The 18,916-nt window shown below is 26.5% G+C and overlaps 1 protein-coding gene across 1 annotated transcript in view; it reads right to left on the bottom strand.

Moving 5' to 3' along the window:
- LOC129963783 (protein virilizer homolog) overlaps window positions 1–18,916 on the bottom strand; it is a 111,062-nt gene that overhangs the window by 61,043 nt on the left and 31,103 nt on the right. The window contains exons 9-15 of the mRNA XM_056078337.1: window positions 17,233–17,312; window positions 14,723–14,883; window positions 12,247–12,439; window positions 10,888–10,952; window positions 9,956–10,044; window positions 7,430–7,631; window positions 2,521–2,618 (exon numbers count right to left, since the gene is read on the bottom strand). Coding sequence (XP_055934312.1) covers window positions 2,521–2,618; window positions 7,430–7,631; window positions 9,956–10,044; window positions 10,888–10,952; window positions 12,247–12,439; window positions 14,723–14,883; window positions 17,233–17,312 — 888 coding nt within the window. The remainder of the gene's footprint in view (window positions 1–2,520; window positions 2,619–7,429; window positions 7,632–9,955; window positions 10,045–10,887; window positions 10,953–12,246; window positions 12,440–14,722; window positions 14,884–17,232; window positions 17,313–18,916) is intronic.

The raw sequence follows: 18,916 nt of genomic DNA, 5'->3' as shown, positions 1-18,916 counted from the left end.
CTTCACCCAGACAAAAAAGAAGTTAGAAAATGAAGTAAAAACATTCTCTACTAATTTGCTTTGTTAGGGGTAAGAATTAAAAAAAAAGTTATTAGAAAAGAAATAGAGCCTCCAATCATTATACACTTGAGATAATTTTGTCAATCTTTTATATTGCTTCTTTTTAAATTTTAGTTATTACATATATTAAGACAAACTGAATAATTTACATCCTAAGTTCTGAAATATAAATACTGCAATTTTAGGAAAGTGGAGGGGGAACAAAATAAAAATTTTAAAAAAAATAAAGAAGTGTAATGAGATAGTTAATGAAGTATGTGTAAATTTTGCTAAATGTTAAAAACTTAATGTTGTTTATGAATCCTTCAATAAAACGTGTAATAAAATCATTTAATCCTTTGCGGTGCACTACACTTTAAAGTTTAAGCTAAAAATTTTTTTTTAAAAATTGCATCTAATCTATTTAGACCTGCAGGAGTACACAGGTTAAATTTCACAGATTGTACTTGCTATTTTAATTCGGGGGGGGGGGGGGGGTGAAGCGCAAAAACAAGTAACATCTCTTGCATTTGAAAAAAAAAAGACTACTTTATGCCTGTATAGCAGATTTAGTACCACAAGGAAGCTTGCTCATGTTCACTATTGGAGGACAATGCTTCAAGAACTTTTGGACTTTCTAAAAGATTTAGCTGATTTCTCCACACCATTTTTAATACAGTCAATTTACAATAAAAAATTAACTATGATTATATTTAAAATAAAAATAATAAGCTATAACTTATATACAGGCAGACCATAAAATAATTTTCCCTGTTTGCCGGCATCTGCAGCTAAAATGAACAAACGAAATGAAACAAAATTTTACATACAGACTGTGAAAGGCGTAAAGCGTGGAAAGATGAATTCCCCCCCCCAAAAGAAAAGTTGCCAATAGGGGAAATACTGGCACTGTAGGAGTACAGCCATGAATTAATTCTTGAAACTCACAGAAAATAATCTTTTATTCATCAACATTTGGGTCCTCTGAACGGCATGCAACATTTTCAACATGGTGACCTTCCTTGTATACAACATATTGCGTACAGTGTATGATGTTCGCTACTGCTGTGTGTAAACTGTCAATTACAATGTTTATAACAGCCTGTCTTATGTTTGGTTTCAAGACATGCAGGTTTGGAATGCTACCAGTGCACACTATGGATATCAGGTACTCGCACACAGCCAAAAGTCATATGCAATGATGTCCGAGGAACGGGGTGGCCATTCCGTCTAAAAATATTGAATAATAACTCTCTCAGTACCAAAATGCTATCATAAAAGGCTCTGTACTGAACAGTATATATGTGGCCATGTTGCATTTTGCAGAAAAAAATATCTAGTTCAAGCACTGTCTTTGCTACAATTGCGGAATAACAAAAATTTGCAGCATTTGCCCATATTTTCCCCCATTAATAGTAATGCAATAGGACCTGTTTGAGTGAAGTTAAAGTCCGATTATGGAAGGTCCAAACTGGCCATGAAACTACACCACATGGTCACATTTGGGGAATACAATAGCATTTCTTAGATCAATGTGGGATGTTCACGTGCCCAAATATGGCAGTTCTGAGTATTGACAGATGCCATTAAAATAAAAATGTGCCTCATCTCTCCACAATATTTTCCAAGGCTAGTTAATGGCGATCTCCATTTGGAAAGAAACATTAAAGCGAAAGTGAGGCAAGTTCCTCGTTTGTATGTGTCAGCAGTGCTAATATTTCCCCTTTCAGCAACTTCTGATACAAATTTATTTTTCGGAAGAATTCATTTTCCCATGCCTTTCATAGTTTATATATGAAATGTGGTTTCCTTTCGTTCTAGCTGTAGATGCCACCAAACAGGGAAAGTTGTTTTTATATCCATCCTCTATACAGATATTTTCACAATTATACAAAATGAACATTAGCAAAAGTCATTTTGCTAGTCAAGGCTAGTCATTTGCTAGTCATTTCCAAGAATTTTAATCCTCCTGAACAACATTCTTTAAAATGAGATAATTTTTCATGAAAAAGGGAGAACAGGAAACAAAGACATAGTTGTTTTGTTCCTTTATTGAAATAGCGTCCTACCAAACAACATGATCAGTGCAATTTTCCAGTTGATGGAATACCTAATTTTATCCAATAATTATGCTTTTTCTATAAAAAAAATTCTAAAATATATAGAATAAATAGTTTAAGATACAGCAACAAAATAACAATGAAATCTTTTTCCAAAAATTATCATTAAAAAAACTAAAGAAATTTTCTTTAAAAAACAGGTTTTTACATAGTGCACTATAGTTGAAAATTATGAATTTGCTAAACTGTCATCTATTATTAAAAAAAGTAAGTTAAAAGTGAAACCAAATCTATTTTTCCCATTTACAGTAAAATTTAAAGATTTTAGAAGCAAGTGAAGTAAAGTATTACATGTACTGGAACACTGTGCCACAAATTGTGAAAATTAAGTAAAAGATGCTTTTTCCTCAAAATTACTTACTTTTGCTTAAACATTCTAAGTAATCCTTGGTATGGATTGTAAGGAGATTTGGGAAATTCAAACTGACTTCTAGCAGGTAAAAATCTTTTCATCTGGGCCTAAAAGTGAAAAGTGAAAGTTAATTTTAATTCAATATAATTATCAAATCTGATGTAGTTCCCAGAAACAGTATATTCTATTATATTTATAAATTGATTTAGCATAATATTGATATTGATTCAATTTATCAAATTCCATATTACATTAAAGTATAACATTTTTTTCACAGCTTTAATAAATTATTTGCTTTTGTTTTTTTATTTATTTGTTATTTACTATTATCTGTGATGTAGTTATCATGATATAAAAAATAAATAAAATTCCTCCAGAAAAAAAAAAAACAAGCATAGCTTTGGTATTAATATTTTAACTATGGAGAAGAAATCAAGGAGAAGAAAACAGAATATGATTCAGTTGCTACCAATCTCAGGGAAAAAATTTGTTACAATATGCAAATAATATTTTTTTGAAACTAAAATGCTTCATAACAAAAATTTGACAGCCCAAATAAAGTATTTAAATTATGCATTAGTTCCAAATATTTGGTTTCCTTTTTTTGGATTACATCCAAATGAGTGACTGCTCCAATTGTAATGATTATTATTAATTGATAAAATAATAATAATAATTACAATTTCATTACTTATTTCATATTTCCACAGTATTTTCACTGTGGAAATATAAAATTTCAGCATTAGTTACATGGAGGAAATATCTCTAGAAGAAAAATCAAGATTTAAAAAAGTAAAAGTGCAAGTAATTGCAGTCCAAAGACACTTCATCTACAAAAAAAGATTAATGGGGTTACTTTTTTATGACATTTAAAAAATCTGCTGTTAGTTAAATTTCAGATTTTTAATAACATCACATAATCAAATGGGAAAAAAAGAAAACAGATGAAGAGAAAAGGAATTTTAAAAAACTATTAAATTAAATTATAAGAAAACACACAAATAAATAAAAATGGGAAATAAGCAAAAATGAAGCAAGAATACAGTTGAAATACTGCAAATAGGACAACATAAAACCACATGACATGTAGAAAGATTTGCATTCTCTGAAACCACATTCTCCATTATATTTCAATGGCAGATTATTTATCGCTTTTAACTTAAAATTTTAAAGCTTATTTAAGACATGGTTCACTTTTGATGTGCAACTGGATGCAAAGAGCTTTCCATGATAGTCTAGTATCATTTCACAGATATGTAAAATAAGCATATTGTTACAGAAATTCCGGGGTTCTTTCCGATTTGTTGGTAGATGAAGAAAACAGTCCTTTAGAAATGGACAACGACTTTTATTACACACGAATAAAAAAAGAACACACAGATGACAAATGTAAACCAAGGCGAACAAAAGCAACAGACAACAGCACACTACAACAAACATTAGCCCTCAAGCAGTAATCAATAGTAATAACAACCACAACACACAAAGCGGACAGACAGAATTCAGCAAGAGGAGGGAATTTCCATGGCTACTCTCTAAGGTCTCTCCAAACCCTGCAATTTTCCACTGTCTCCTCACTTTAGCTGTATTCAATGGCCGATTCAATACTACACGACTAGCATCTCCACACATAACTCAATGCTACTTCTACAATAAACAACAGGACTCGGTACACAGCTCAATTCAGCAAATGCTTGCACTTCGCCACAATGATCCAACTATTCTGCCGTCGCTTTCCACGATTGACTTCAGCTTGAGACTACCAATCTTTTATAGTTCCTGGAGGCAGGCAGAGAAGGTTCTGGAACAATCAGGCATATCTCGATTCCTATTAGCTCAATCGCTAAAATTCTGAAAGTTTCCAGTATTATCTATTTTGTTGCCAAATTTGCTACCAAGTCGCCAAATGGTTGCCAAACTCTGAGATCAGCATACAACAGAGCTGATCATAAAACATTGTTCCAATGATTGAACTTACCATGCTAGGAAGCAACATTACAGATTAGTAATAATATTCTTTTTATACCCATTTAAAATCGATTTAAAATTTTGTAGCTTGGATCATTCAGTGACTCTGATGTTGTAGCTGAATAATATTTCATAGCTTTGTTCAGTTATTGTATTTAATTTAATTAACTTGTTATGAAGCTTCATTTAAACCGATATAACTGCATTATATTTTGCTACTTTCTTCATTTTAATCTTGAATGTGTTGCATGCGTTTGGCTGCAAGTTTGGTGTGATTTTTTTTTTTTCACCAATACAAGTGCATACAAAAACAATAATTGTGTAATTATTTTAATGCAAATAAAGTTCCTTACTATTTCCAATTTGTAGTGCCTTTTTTTACTATAAATATTTGAATTGTATTATACCATGAATGATATTAAATAACCATTGTGAATGAGGTAGTGAAAATGAAAAGTATGTTTTATTGAAAACTTTATACAGCAAAATTTCATAAATGTTTAAGTAACAGTTGCATATTTTTTATGAATTTTAATTAAAACCTAAAAAGAAACTAATAAATATTGTAAAGATAAGAAAATATTAAATTAAGAAATGCTATCATTACAGATAAAAAATTTGCTTGAATGTCAATATTTATAAATTACTAACGAATGCCTTTATCTTGATATTACCGTTTTTGTAAAAATTTCGAATTTTTTTATTATTTTGTATAAAGAGTCATACAAAATCTTAAAGTCAACACATTTAAGATTCCAATAAATAATTTACTTTTTTTTTTTTTTGCAGTTATTAGAAACAAAGTTATAGGTAAACTTATACATCAAAAGAGAAATATTTTAAGCTGATACTAAGCCATAAAACTATAAGAAATGTGTCTAAACAGTAGTTTTAGTTGTTATGCTAAAGAGTTGTCAAAATATTAAAGTTTACCTTATTTTACTTTACAATTACCTTTTTACTTTACGGTCAGTCTCTAAATTTTGCAAAGCAATTTTTGTATGGCATATTTACTATATAGGACAATTTTCCTTAACGATGCCCCATCAAAAGAAAAACTTTCAATAAAATCTCACTGTTAAATTACAGATATACATAACAACTGATATACAGATTTGTATTTTGTTTCGGCACGTTGTTGTTATTTGATTAATATAATTTTAATAAGAAAAAAGAATGATAATAATATGATAAAAAGTATCTGAACATATAATGCAAAATTAAAGCACATTTTTAGGTAAATAAAAGAATTAAAATGTTTACTTAAAGAAGGAAAATAATCACTTTTAATTAATGCAAAAAATAAAGTAAAAAACTAAACACGATTTAAATCAACAAACTCAGCTACTGATGCTATGAGAAAGAAACCATTATTTTTGAAACCAGTATGCTTAGTTTTCAAAGAATAATAATCTCAAAAAAAAAAAAAAATTACAGAAAATGTTATACTGACCAGACCTAAAGCCTAGAAACAAAAGGTTGCACAACAGTTTTTGAGTATGCCAAGATTTGCGATATGGTGCCAGAAAAAGAATTCTTATTCTAAGATTCACCACAAGTCATGTGACTCGTGTTGGGTACGCTTATTTCGAGAAGAAACAGGTGACTAGCTTTCTCCATTTATATCTCAAAACTCTATGGAGTAATGGAGTAGAAAACTTACATCATAAGCATACATCAAAAAAACCAAAGCTAATATATATATATATATATATATATATTTATATATGTAATATTATTCGAATCCTGTCGGCTAAATAATATATAACATTATTTTGGTTGAAGCAGAGTGCAGGTTTGAAGACATAGACAAGATGTTGTATTTTTAATTTCATTTTATTCTCTCTTTAATATCCATCTCGGGAAAGCAATTTATTTACAAGCAGATGCATTGCGGTACAAAAGCAGAAGTCAGAAAGAAGAGAGAAGGCAAAAAGGACCGAAACAAATGATCACTAGTCTTATATAAAATGAGATTTCCAGACAAAAGCCAATGGAATACATGTTTTGACCTCTGAAAAGGACAAAAGTATCACTTTCATTTCATACATAGTACTGATGGCACATTATTTTTACAAAGGGATTAATTAAACCGAAAGTGGAATTGGATCACGAAATAAGAGAATATTTTAGAATGCAGTTACGATGGGCTAAATTAAGGTAGAGTTTTGGAAATTAATTTGGATTAAATTAAGAGTTTAAAATATCATTAAAAATAAATATATGTATAAAAAAAACTGCAAGCAAATCAAAAACTTTTTTTTCTCCTTAATGTAAGCACCATTCAGTAGTGTTTTTATATTATAGAACTACTTACTTACTGAATATATGTGGAAGATTTTTAGAGCAGTTAGAAAATAATTTAGTCAGCTTCAACAGTATTCCCCTTTCCTACAAATACTCTTTTCTCATTATTATCATGCATAAATCACCTTGTCAATGTATAGAAATTGGGGCAGCACTAATCTCATTGAAAATTCATTTTATTAGTGTTAGCAAGAAATATGATGTATTAAAAAAAATAGTAAGTGAGTGACATAACCTTGTAGTGAAATCTGCAAAGTTCATGTAGTTTTACAGTTTATTTCAAATTTTCCTTACTCACAATTCAATAATATAATTAACGCTCACTGTAAATGGAGAATTGTGCAACTTATAAGTTAAAATATGCAGTTGACATGCATAATTAGCACTTGTATGGATAATAATTTTTAGCCAAGTTTTAGAACTAATACATGTTACTGAAATAATTTATTCTAAGAATAAATAATAATAAAAATAAATTATACATCTAAACATTACAAAATTTGATAAGCACAAAAAATAAGTATTTTTCCATATAAAATCAACTTTTTAAAAGTTTATAAGGATATAAAAATTCAAAAATAATATTATTGCATAATATATTTCTTTAATAAAATATCTTTACAAAAAATTTAGTTTTATTTACCAAATTTTTCCAAGCATTATGGTACATGCAAGTTATTTCTTGTAATGAAGAAATTATAACTTGGACTGCAGTTTCACTAGAATTGGAAATCGGTTCAACTGTTTCTAATTCTGGCTCAAGAGATGTTGCTCTTGCTTCTACAGTATCTGAGGAATCTGAAGGTGCACTCTTTATATCAGGAACTTGAGTACTCTGAACAAGTCTACAAAAATTAAAATAATTTCGCATTCAACAAATTAATAATGCTGAAATTAGATGAAACTGCTCGGCAATCTTTTACTGAATTAGTAAGTAATATTAAACTGACAAATAAGATTTAAACTGCAACCGTCAGTGTTAACTGAACGTGATAATAGACAATAAAGGAATTAAAGACAATTTGTAGCTCCAAGACACATTCCAAGATATTTTTAGTTTATTCATCATATTAAACATTTATTTCAGTTTAATTTTTTATTTTAATAAATATGCGGAATTTTTATTATTGTTAAGTCATTAATTTTTAAATTGTAAGACAAAAAATTTACATATATATTTAAAAATAAATTTATTAATTTAAAAAATTTACTAAATTTGTTACTTATTTAAAAAAGAAAATATATTTAAATATTTAAAATTTAATAAAAAAAAAATTTGTAAGAAATTAATATAATTATTAGCCAATGATTTTCTTGTTGACAAATAAAGATATCATTATTATAATAGATATAAAGAAATAATAAACTTCAGACAATTATAATAATAAAAACTATTTAACGGCACATGTTAAGAGAAATTTAACCTGTGAAATGAATAATTAATATTCTAAATATTAAATATATATCTGGTGTCCGGAGCATCATCCTGATGGTGCCGCAGCCAATTCAGACAGTTACATTACAGACATTCAGACAATTACAATAATAAAAACTATTTAACAGCACATGTTAAAAGAAATTTAACTTGTGAAATGAATAATTAATATTCCAAATATTAAATATATATGTGGTGTCCGGAGCATCAAACTGATGGCGCCGCTTGTGTCACCACTCAACAGCCAATACAAAGCCATCTCATTCCCACCAGTAAAACTCTGTATTCAGTCATGCAAAAGCGTCCGTTGATGTAAAACAGCCCAGTCATTCGTCAAGTTCATCAAATTCATTTGCTCTCATATAGTGTGCGGTTCTTGTAATATGACTAATCTCTAAGTATTAATCTCAATCAAGCCATTCCCCTAGGATTTATGAGAAATATCTGATTTGATATATGATACGGTTAGTAGAGGCCTGTTTTCAAGCCAAAGTTACACGTCTCTACATATATATGTAATTTAATGTATTTAATAATTCACTATAAATATACATTGTAGTCCTGATTTTTTTTTAATCTACTGAATTTGTATTTTTCACAAATTCATTTGACAACTACTCTAATGATATACTAATAGCCTATAGTCTCTCTCAGCCCAGGAGCCTTTCGGCAACTACATAGCTGCAAATCTGCCCCTGATAACAAGAAATCAAAGTCCTGTTTCAAGAATCTGAAAAACTATAAGACGAAAAAATGCAACTTAATATCAAATATTCAGGATACAAATGTAATGTACAAACATGCATTTGTAAATTATTTTTTTAATAAGACAAAAGGGCATTATTTTAAAAAATTAAAAAAAAATCCTTTTTGTTTCATTACAAGATTCCAATAGATTTGCCTTTCCTTTTAAATCAATTCCTAATTTTTTTAAACGTCTTTTGAAGGGATAGGAATTAAAATTTTAACTGCTCTTTCTCTATATATATATAATTGAAAGGTCAGTATGACTAACAAAATATACTAAAGTACACAAATACCCTTTCATTTATTGGATGTGGAACAGAAATATACTTACTGAAAAATGCATGAGGTCAACTACAAGTAGAAAAATAATTGCTCATGGAATGCATGGAACTTGATTAAAATGTATAACAATTCAATAAATTATTGCTATCATCACATCAAAGATATAATTAAAAAAAGTATGATAAACACTAGAGAAACTTCAAGAATAATGAAAAATAAACAAACAACTTTTTTAAAAAACTAACGAATTCTGAGTTAGCAGAAGATCTTCCTTTCATCCAATCAATTTCTTTCATTTAATCTGAAGTTGATTATCATGCTTAATTTGACATTATTTTAGAAGATTTTTTTGACATAAAAATAACATTTTTTTGCTACGATTTAGATATTCTTGCTTAATGACAACATAGAATATTTTATCATTCGTACACTATTCAAGTGCTTTGTATAATAGTATAATATATAGCTCTAAACGAAATTTGATAGAGATAATGAGTGCATTTCGCAAATTTGGAATTCTACAAAATAGAACATACAAAATCTTGGAATTATATATTGACATAATGGTGAAATATAAAGAGAAATACAATAATTTTTCACATTTGAAATTTATTCTACCAGCTTCAGATTATAAAAAAAGTAATGAATGCAAATCAAAAGATAAAAAAATGATACAAAGTATATCAAATTTAAAAAAATATTTACTTCTCAACAGAATCAGACAGTTCCAATAAAACTTCATAGAGATGGATCTTGCTCAAAAGTGAAGAAAGTGCACAAACAACTCGAGTTAACTAAAAAAAAATGAAAGAATGAATAATGTATCTTTATTTATATAGCATGTTCTTACTGTGCTTACTAAATGCAGAAGAGATATTAAAAAAAATATATTGGTCTCAAGAAAAATAAGTTACAATAAATATAGCTTTAAAAGAAACTATCAGTGATCAATATATTATACTAGCTACTATTATTTAACTAAAGAGTTAAATTATTTGATAGAAACTCCAATTAAGGCATGCAATAACAATTACAAGATTATTCAACATGAATAATCCAATTTTAAAAATGCTACATTTTTATAAATGAAGGACACAGAATGATTAATAATATATAAACACAAGGAGAAAATGTGTAAGTTTCTTTTAAAGTGTTTGACCAAGTTGCTTTAGTTACATATATTATATCAAGATGGTATGTAAATTCCAGTCAGATACATGTAAGTAAATGATTGTACAGCAGAAGAAATTTGTTACTTCAGTTCACATAAATTTGTCACATGAACTTTATCTTTTATAAATTCCCAAAGACATAAATATTAGGTCTTATCAAGTGGTCTACGAGGCCAGTTGTGAAATGTCAAATCATCTGGTCCCTGCAACCGATATAACAGCGAGACAGTTTTGAAATAAAAAAACTCTATAGATCAGTAAGGTGGTGGCCCTATTTATTGTTCACAATATATAAAACTTCCACACCTTTCATTTAAATAACCCTGTATTTCAATATTAATTTATAATATAGTTAATATGATGTTAAAAATTTAAACATCTTTATACATTTATTTTTTTAATTTTGTTCTTTATATTTTATAAGCAATACAAACTATAAAATGATACAGAAAAAGAAATATACACCTGTTTGGAAACAAGAAATTCCAAGAGTTTTTGATAGCAAGTTTTCATAATCCTTCCGGTATTATCTGCAATCAGTGAGATAATTTAATTGCATGAATATAAAGATTTAAAATAGTTTCAAATATATTTAAAGGTATAAGTAAAAATTTAATATCTTCTATCGAAAAAATTTGGAACTACAGATCTGAATACCAAATTGAAATTTATGCATTTCAGCAACAGATTGACAGAAAACAGAACATAATGAAAAGAGAATTACATATTATTATGTAGTAAAAAAAATCTAAACAATTACAAAAAAAAAGCATACACTATATCTGAAGGATCCCCCCCCCCTCCAAATACAAAATATGCAAAGAGAAATTTTTATGTTCTCAAAAAATTCAAACTTAAAATCTTAATAAATACTTATGTTTATGATCTCCAAAATTCCTTTAATAATTAAGCTTGTCAGAAGTTTCTGCGTGCACTTCATGTTTTGAAAATATAAGAACGAAATTTGATGTATGGCCTTAATGCCAAAATTACAGATTTTCACCAATTTTAAGAAAATTATCTGTCATTAAGTTTTATGAAGAAAATTGTAAATGTGCATTGTTTTTAGGCTTATTCTATCAAAAAATTGATTGCATGACAGTCTGTGATGATATATAATAGATTTAATTTATCATAGAGAACAATAAGACAGTCTATAATGGTATATAAATGAATACAAAATAGATAAAAAATGCAACAAGCCAAATTTTGTATGAGATACTGAGGTCATAGTTACATATATGCAAAAAATTTCAGATCCTATAAACTAAAAGGAATAGATTTAAATGCATATTTGGTTCACTTCAATTATTATAACAATGCTTTAAAAAAAGTTCCATTTAGTGCACATACATGTCATGGGGAGAATTTCTCCATGGATTCATTTGGTCAGTGGAAACAATTGACAAGTATAAAGGCTGGCACTAAATGACAACTTTGGATTAGGACAACTATAGTGGAAAAATTACACAAACACAAAAAGATAAAACCTGTGCATTCATAAAGCTAAAATAATTTTCAATGTAAATTGTGAAAAGAGAACAATGCAATACTACAAATGAAACTTTTAAATCATTAACAATTTGTTTTACTTAATCCAAAAGAGCTTGGTTTTCTCCTCCCCCAAATACAACATGAAGAACATAAATTATTGTTTAAATGCAAAATAAGGAATTTTTATGCTTAGTTAGAGCTATAAATCCCATAGAGAAATTAAAAACAGATTTTATGTGGAAAAACTTTTTAAAGAGTTAATTTAAATCTATTAGTCAATTTATTATGATTATTCTGCATAAAATTTAATAAGAAAGATAAAAGTCTTACTATGCTCCTCTACATCTACACCTTTATCATCAAAACATTTTGGGCTGAACTGCAAAGTCTTTTGAACTATATAATTTATACCAGCTTGAGTAGCAATAATTGAATCAATGCCATGAATAATGAGCAGCTTCACAGGCAGTACCATATGAGGTTGTTCAAACAACTGAATCAGCAACTTGGGTACATCTTTCTCCTGTGGGGGGAAAACTTTGAGACAAAAACAAGGGATATTCTAGAAATTTAATAAAACTATAGAACAGTTCGATTAAGATTATTTTTAAAATACAAAAATCTAACTAATACTAAAAAAAAGTATTAATTACTAAATTAAAGTAAAAATTATAAAGAAATTGTCAAATTTTGCTCATAAAGACAATAAATTTTAAATATGGTTCTAGAGAAGATTTTTAAAAACATTTCATTATAATTTTTGAAAACATTTAATTATACAGTTAATTTTTGAAAAATTAAAAACTTGTTTCAACCAGCAGAAAGGATTATTTTATATTTAGTGTTATATTTCTATTGAATAAAAACATTACTGATATTTTAAACTAATTTATTTATTTTCCTCTGAATTGCGATGAATGTTTATTAAAATTTTCATTATTAACACATAAAGAATTAGTTATTAGGGCTTTCTAAAAATAATTTGATACAATCTGTAATTCTTCAAGAAGTCATGAGATTTAAAAATTGTTTGACAATATTCTTATTCTGGAATGGATATTTTTATTCTAATTTTAGAAATTATGCTCAGACTATAAAATTTTAGACACTATAATATTTGCACAAAATTTTAATGCATTAGTTACATGCATTTGTGTTTCATTAAATAATAATATTAAATATTTTTTTCTTTCATATATGTGACGTTTGTGCTGCAAATTTTATTCATAAATATGAAAGCAAAAATAAATTTTAATGAAATTTCACAATAATTAATTGAACAGTTAATTTTTTATTAATAAAATGTAAAAAATTATTTTGGTTCAAAGCAACATTGGGCATAAAAACTAAGAATCAATATATAAGAACGAAAATTTTAAGAAAAAAGTTTGAAATAAGCACTTAACAAAATTTTAAAAAAAAACTTATGTAAAATTCATTTTTTCAATGCATTATATAAAAAAAAATGCAAATTACACTTAATATTATATAATAGGTAACAGATTTCTTTCCCGTCATTGCTTTTTTTTTTAAATTCTAAAATAACAGATTCTAATATTCTAGTCATTCTATGAAGATAGTTATCTTTTATGAATAAATAAAATTTCATTGTAATCCTAATTATGATAAATCATTTATTTCAGTGGGATTTCTTGTTCCTAGATCAGCCAAGGGAATTTTCTAATAGTGGCTGATTTGAATTTTATTTTAATGTTCTTTTTTATACTTAGCTCACAACTTTTCCTGTGAAGTTATTATTATTATTTTTTATTTACTTATTTATTTTGGTTCAATGAATACATTTCTTTGAAGACTGTATAGCTATCTACATGTACAAAAAAGAACCTAATAGATTATTCTGCTTTTTTTTCAACATTTTTTTAATTATTCCTTGTTACATTAATCACAAAAATTATTAGTTTTCTTTTTTAAATTATAGATACTACTTCTAGAACTTTCATTTTGAAAAATTTCTTAACTTGTTAGCAAACTTATATTAATCATTTAAAATTGTTCAATTTATTAATGATGGTGACAAATGTGTTGACAATGTTAAAATAGTTCATAAAAATTCATTTTTTCCGGACCTATTGAAGCAAGTAAAAATTTGCCATTATGCATCAAATATGAAATTAGAATAAGCATTATTGTCCTCTATAAAAAAAATTTAAGAAAGGGCTCCATTTGTATTAAAAATATTTACATTATATCAATTGTTCATTTTTAAACATTTTTATTACTGATGGTCCAGATGTCAAGTTAGTCCCACCTTTGAAATAATAAAAATATCAATAAATAATTATTGTTCATTATGAACATTCACATATATTACTGTAATTACAAATTTTTTTAATTATAAAAATTCAGGAAAAATCTTGTGTTAACTTTTTTATATGGTAACTAATTGTTGATTTAGTCACAAAGCTAAAACTTTAGTTTAATTTGTTTAAAACATTTTCTTTTAAAATAATCTCTGTACAGATATGTTATATTAATTAATGTTACATAAAATATGAGGATAAAAGGTTTTCTCAAAGATTATTGAAGAATATTTTGTCATATTATAATTTGTTAAAATCTTTCCAATGATACATTAGTTACAATGAAATGACCGTATAACAATATTCTAATATAACAAAAATATTTTTTTGATATTAATTTTATTTCCCTCACTGTTAAATTTTTTACATCATTAAATTTTGTAATACATTGATAAACTCTATCATATAGCAAAAAACGGGGGAGATTCAAAACTACACTTTGTAAAGAGCTATTGCATGAGCTTAGGCTAAACTAAATAACTCACTAGCAATTTTCCAATTATTTCTTCATTTGTCTCGAATAACAAAGTTGCAAGACGAATGCCAGCTTTCATATGACGAACTTTATACACAGTTTGAGGTTGCTTCAGAGCAAGATCAAAATCCAGGCCTTCAATAACCCAGTCAATGAGGCAATTTATCTTTGCTAAAATCAGATTTTAGTAAAAAAAGTTAAAGGAACACAACTTAAAATATTGTGATTATAACAAAATAAATAACATTTTTTATATGCAACAGACCACTTCTTTTTATGTCAACAACTATCTGGTGAATTAATGCAATATCTCTGAAAAACACTGTTTGTTCTCTGTTGGCAAAGGATCCATTGAATTATCATTAGAACAATGGAGCAAACACACACACACACATATATATATATATATATATATTTAAAATCAAAATCATTTCTAATGATCCTATTTTTTGCTTTTAGTGAAGATGGAGATTGATGAACAAATGGCATAAAAGATTTGACATTCAATATTTAGTAATTCAGAAAACTTTCAGAAAAATTTTAAAGGCAGCTAATGATGAAAACACATTAGAGAAAACAACTCTTTTTAAGTGGATCAAGTATTTCTGTGTGGACTACCAAGAAGATGAAAAGACAAGGCATTCGTTAACCTTATGTGTGGAAAAAATATCAAATGAGTACAGTCACTTGCATTTTTTAACTATCTATTGAATATCCAGAAAATTGTCAACTTATCGAATTTTAAAAAATTATTTGTGCATATGATTTGATAAATGTATATATAAAAAACATAAATGGGGGAGGGGGATCTGAAGATACATTTTTCACTCTCAATAAGAGCCCATTTTTCAGGGCACATTATTTTAGTTGCAAATATCTGTCAATTTTACTGATAACTAAATAAATTTTTTTTCCTGAGTTTTTATTATGATATAGACTATATTTCTCTAGTGGGACTTTTTGGATGATCCCCTTTATTTCATGAGTTATTTTTTCTAACTTCCTTATTCTGCCACCAGTGGCACTATAACCTTTCTCAATAAATTAAGCATTTAACAGTTTTTCTTAAGAAAGGAGAAAGAACAAGGTTAAAGAGAAACAGATGCCATTGCCTCTAGTAAGATTTAAGAAAATGATTGAGTACACAAGTACAAATGCTTGTAAATTCTATCAATAGTAGTAAATTTTTATCTATCAGCTAAGTGATTATTAATGTTGGCAGCACCCTCCCTGCATTGATTTTAAATTGTAATAATATTGTATACAAATAAAGAATATTCAAATAGCTATTAGTAATCAATTTCTTCATCTTGAATTTCTTCTTTAACCGTAGAAATTTATGACGATGATTTTTAAAAAATGCACGAGTTTTATACAGAGAAGTAAATATCATTAAGAAATTAACTCCATAATTCTTTAAAAATTTCATTTTACACATACTGTAGAAGGAAAATAATTTATTAAAAATGCGTAAGTAAGTTTAGCAAAAAAAATTATGTATAAAATTTGACTTTGAAATAAGTGGCAAAATTCAAATTCATTGTTATTTTATTTTTTTACTTACAAAGGTATTTATGAATTTATAACACAACTTAAGCTCAAGAATATGTTATGACAAGTAATATTTCACAATCTCTTTTTGATATTTACCTTTACATTTCCATAGCAAAAATCCATATTATCTGTATTTTTACAGTGGAAATGAAATTAAAAACAAAAGAAATATTCAGTAGAGAAAACTACTGGACTTAATTTTAAAAAATCTTTTTTTTTTAATAAAAAATATTAAACAAATTGCTTCATTTAAAAAAGAAGCTAAAAATGAAATTAATTTTATCCGAAATTTTGTTTTTAATACCTTTGTTAGAAAAAAAAAATGTCCTTTTGGAGGATTAATGTGCTAAATGGCATTAAATTTCAAAGATTAATAAGACAATTTCTGTAATAAAAAAAATAAAGAAATTTTTTAGTTCTATCATGAGTTTCATAATTTGTTTCTATCACATGAAAAAGGAAAATAACTCTAAAAAAAGGTAATTTATGTTATTGAAAAAAATGTGCAAGAATTTTAAATAGTTCATTTCGATAAAATATTAACGTGAAATAATAATGTGCATAACATAAAGAAAAGAGTAATAAAAATTTGTTAAAACACAAAAAATGTTTTATAAAAGCATTCTGAAGTCAGAATAACAAATCCTAAATATTATTTATTGAATAAAATTTCACATTTTTACATAAACAGGCAATTTAAAGTACGATTTCATTGCAAGACCTCCAGAAAACACTTTAGAAAATTTTAGAAATGTTAAATGAATAATGCTAACATTCAAAATTGTCAACAATTACATCCCCACTAACAGAATAATATTCAATTCTAAAATTAATAAAAAAACAATGTATAGTCTCCATTGGGAATTTAAAAAATATATAGATTGCAGATTTAAAATCTAAATATTTTTATCAATTCATAACATAGTATATCTTATCATATATTGAAAACCATCAATTCATACCAACCTTTAAATTTTTCAGGGTCTTCCAGAGTTAAAAGAGACATCAAAGTATTCTCATTTATGCTTTCAAGAACTTCAACCCATCTGAAATATTAAAAAAAATCATATGATATGAAATAACTATTTCTAACTGTAAATAAATTTTTTTAAGAATATTTAATCTTCAGATTTATGAAGGTAATTGAAACCTAGTAGTTAAGGACAGGTTGGAAGTAAATGAGATTAAAAAAAAAACTGCATAAAATAATGACAAATAATGAAAAAATGACAAAAAAACATCAACAAACTTTTGTGGATTTATATATAAAAGAAAACTGAAAACATATGTTACTCTGATTCTTTATGCACATTAAAAATGTATAACATAAATATGAAACTTATAATGATTATTATTAGTTGCAATCATTTCACACTCTATTTAAAACTGATTATTGATTCTTCTTTTGAATCATACAATTCTGCACCTATTCGGGCACTCATGCAGAATTTGATGTGTATGTTCTTTAGCATCTGGAAGGTTTAACAATGGTATTAAAAATTGTAATATCTCACTAAACAAGATAGTGATGAAAGTAAAAAGTTAAAACATTTTTCAAACTTAACTATAACTTCAAAACATATCACCACAAAAAAAAAAAAAAAAAAAAAAAAAAAACTTTTTATACCAATTTAGAATTTTAAAAATTATCATTTAAATTATTGGTGTCTTAGTGACATCAACTCAATTTCTGTACAATTTTTCTTTGATTTTTAATCAAATTTTCAAAATTTATCTAAACAGTTTTTTTATTATATTTTACTGTTTAATCAGACAAATTACTATTGTGTGTTTTTTTCAATATTGGAGTTCAGCTGCTTTCTTTAGATATTTTCATATTTGTTTTTATTATGTAGAATATCTTTTAATATGCACATACAATAATTCATTTTAAACAGTATCTTTTTAAATTGTTGCAATTTCTTTAATTATTTTATTCAATTTTGTCTTACATTATTTCAGCACTTTTAAATTTTAATGTGCTTAGTTGCAGAATTTTAGGTTTGTTTTTTTCACTACCTTCTAAAAATAATCATTGAATAGAATTTTATTTCACTAAAATAAGTTTCAGTTTTTATTGCATTATCATATATTTCATCCCTTTAAAACCAACTTTTTAAAATCTATGAATGGCAATTCATAGCCTTGCATTTTCTAACTACACATTTCTGGCCTATTTTTAACCTAATAATATCCAGAATTCAAATATTATTTTTTTTTTTATTAATCATTATTGCCATATTACCCGAGTTTGAAATCCAAAACTAGATTCTGAATATTTGTAATTTACCATATGTAATTTACCAGTATGTAATTTACCATAAAATATGCACCAAATCAAAAATATTTTTTAAAAAATGAATATGACAAAAATATTTTCAAAATATATATTTACATGTTCCAATAGACACATTGCATATTACTCCACAGAAACTACTGATTTACACATTATCTGAATTTGTAACTGTAGGTGTATTATTAAATATAAAAACATAAAAAAGCAGTCAGAAATTTAGATGATTACATGAACAATACCTAGAATAACAATCACCCAACATACCATTTATAATTAAAGAATTATAACTTTATATTATATATAAAAAGGGGAAATTTGCAAACGATTTATGCAAATTACAAAAATTATTGGTAG

The sequence above is a fragment of the Argiope bruennichi genome, chromosome 3 (assembly GCF_947563725.1).
Source record: "Argiope bruennichi chromosome 3, qqArgBrue1.1, whole genome shotgun sequence".
NCBI classification, from domain to species: domain Eukaryota; kingdom Metazoa; phylum Arthropoda; class Arachnida; order Araneae; family Araneidae; genus Argiope; species Argiope bruennichi.
This window is presented reverse-complemented; position numbering and strand designations above follow the sequence as displayed.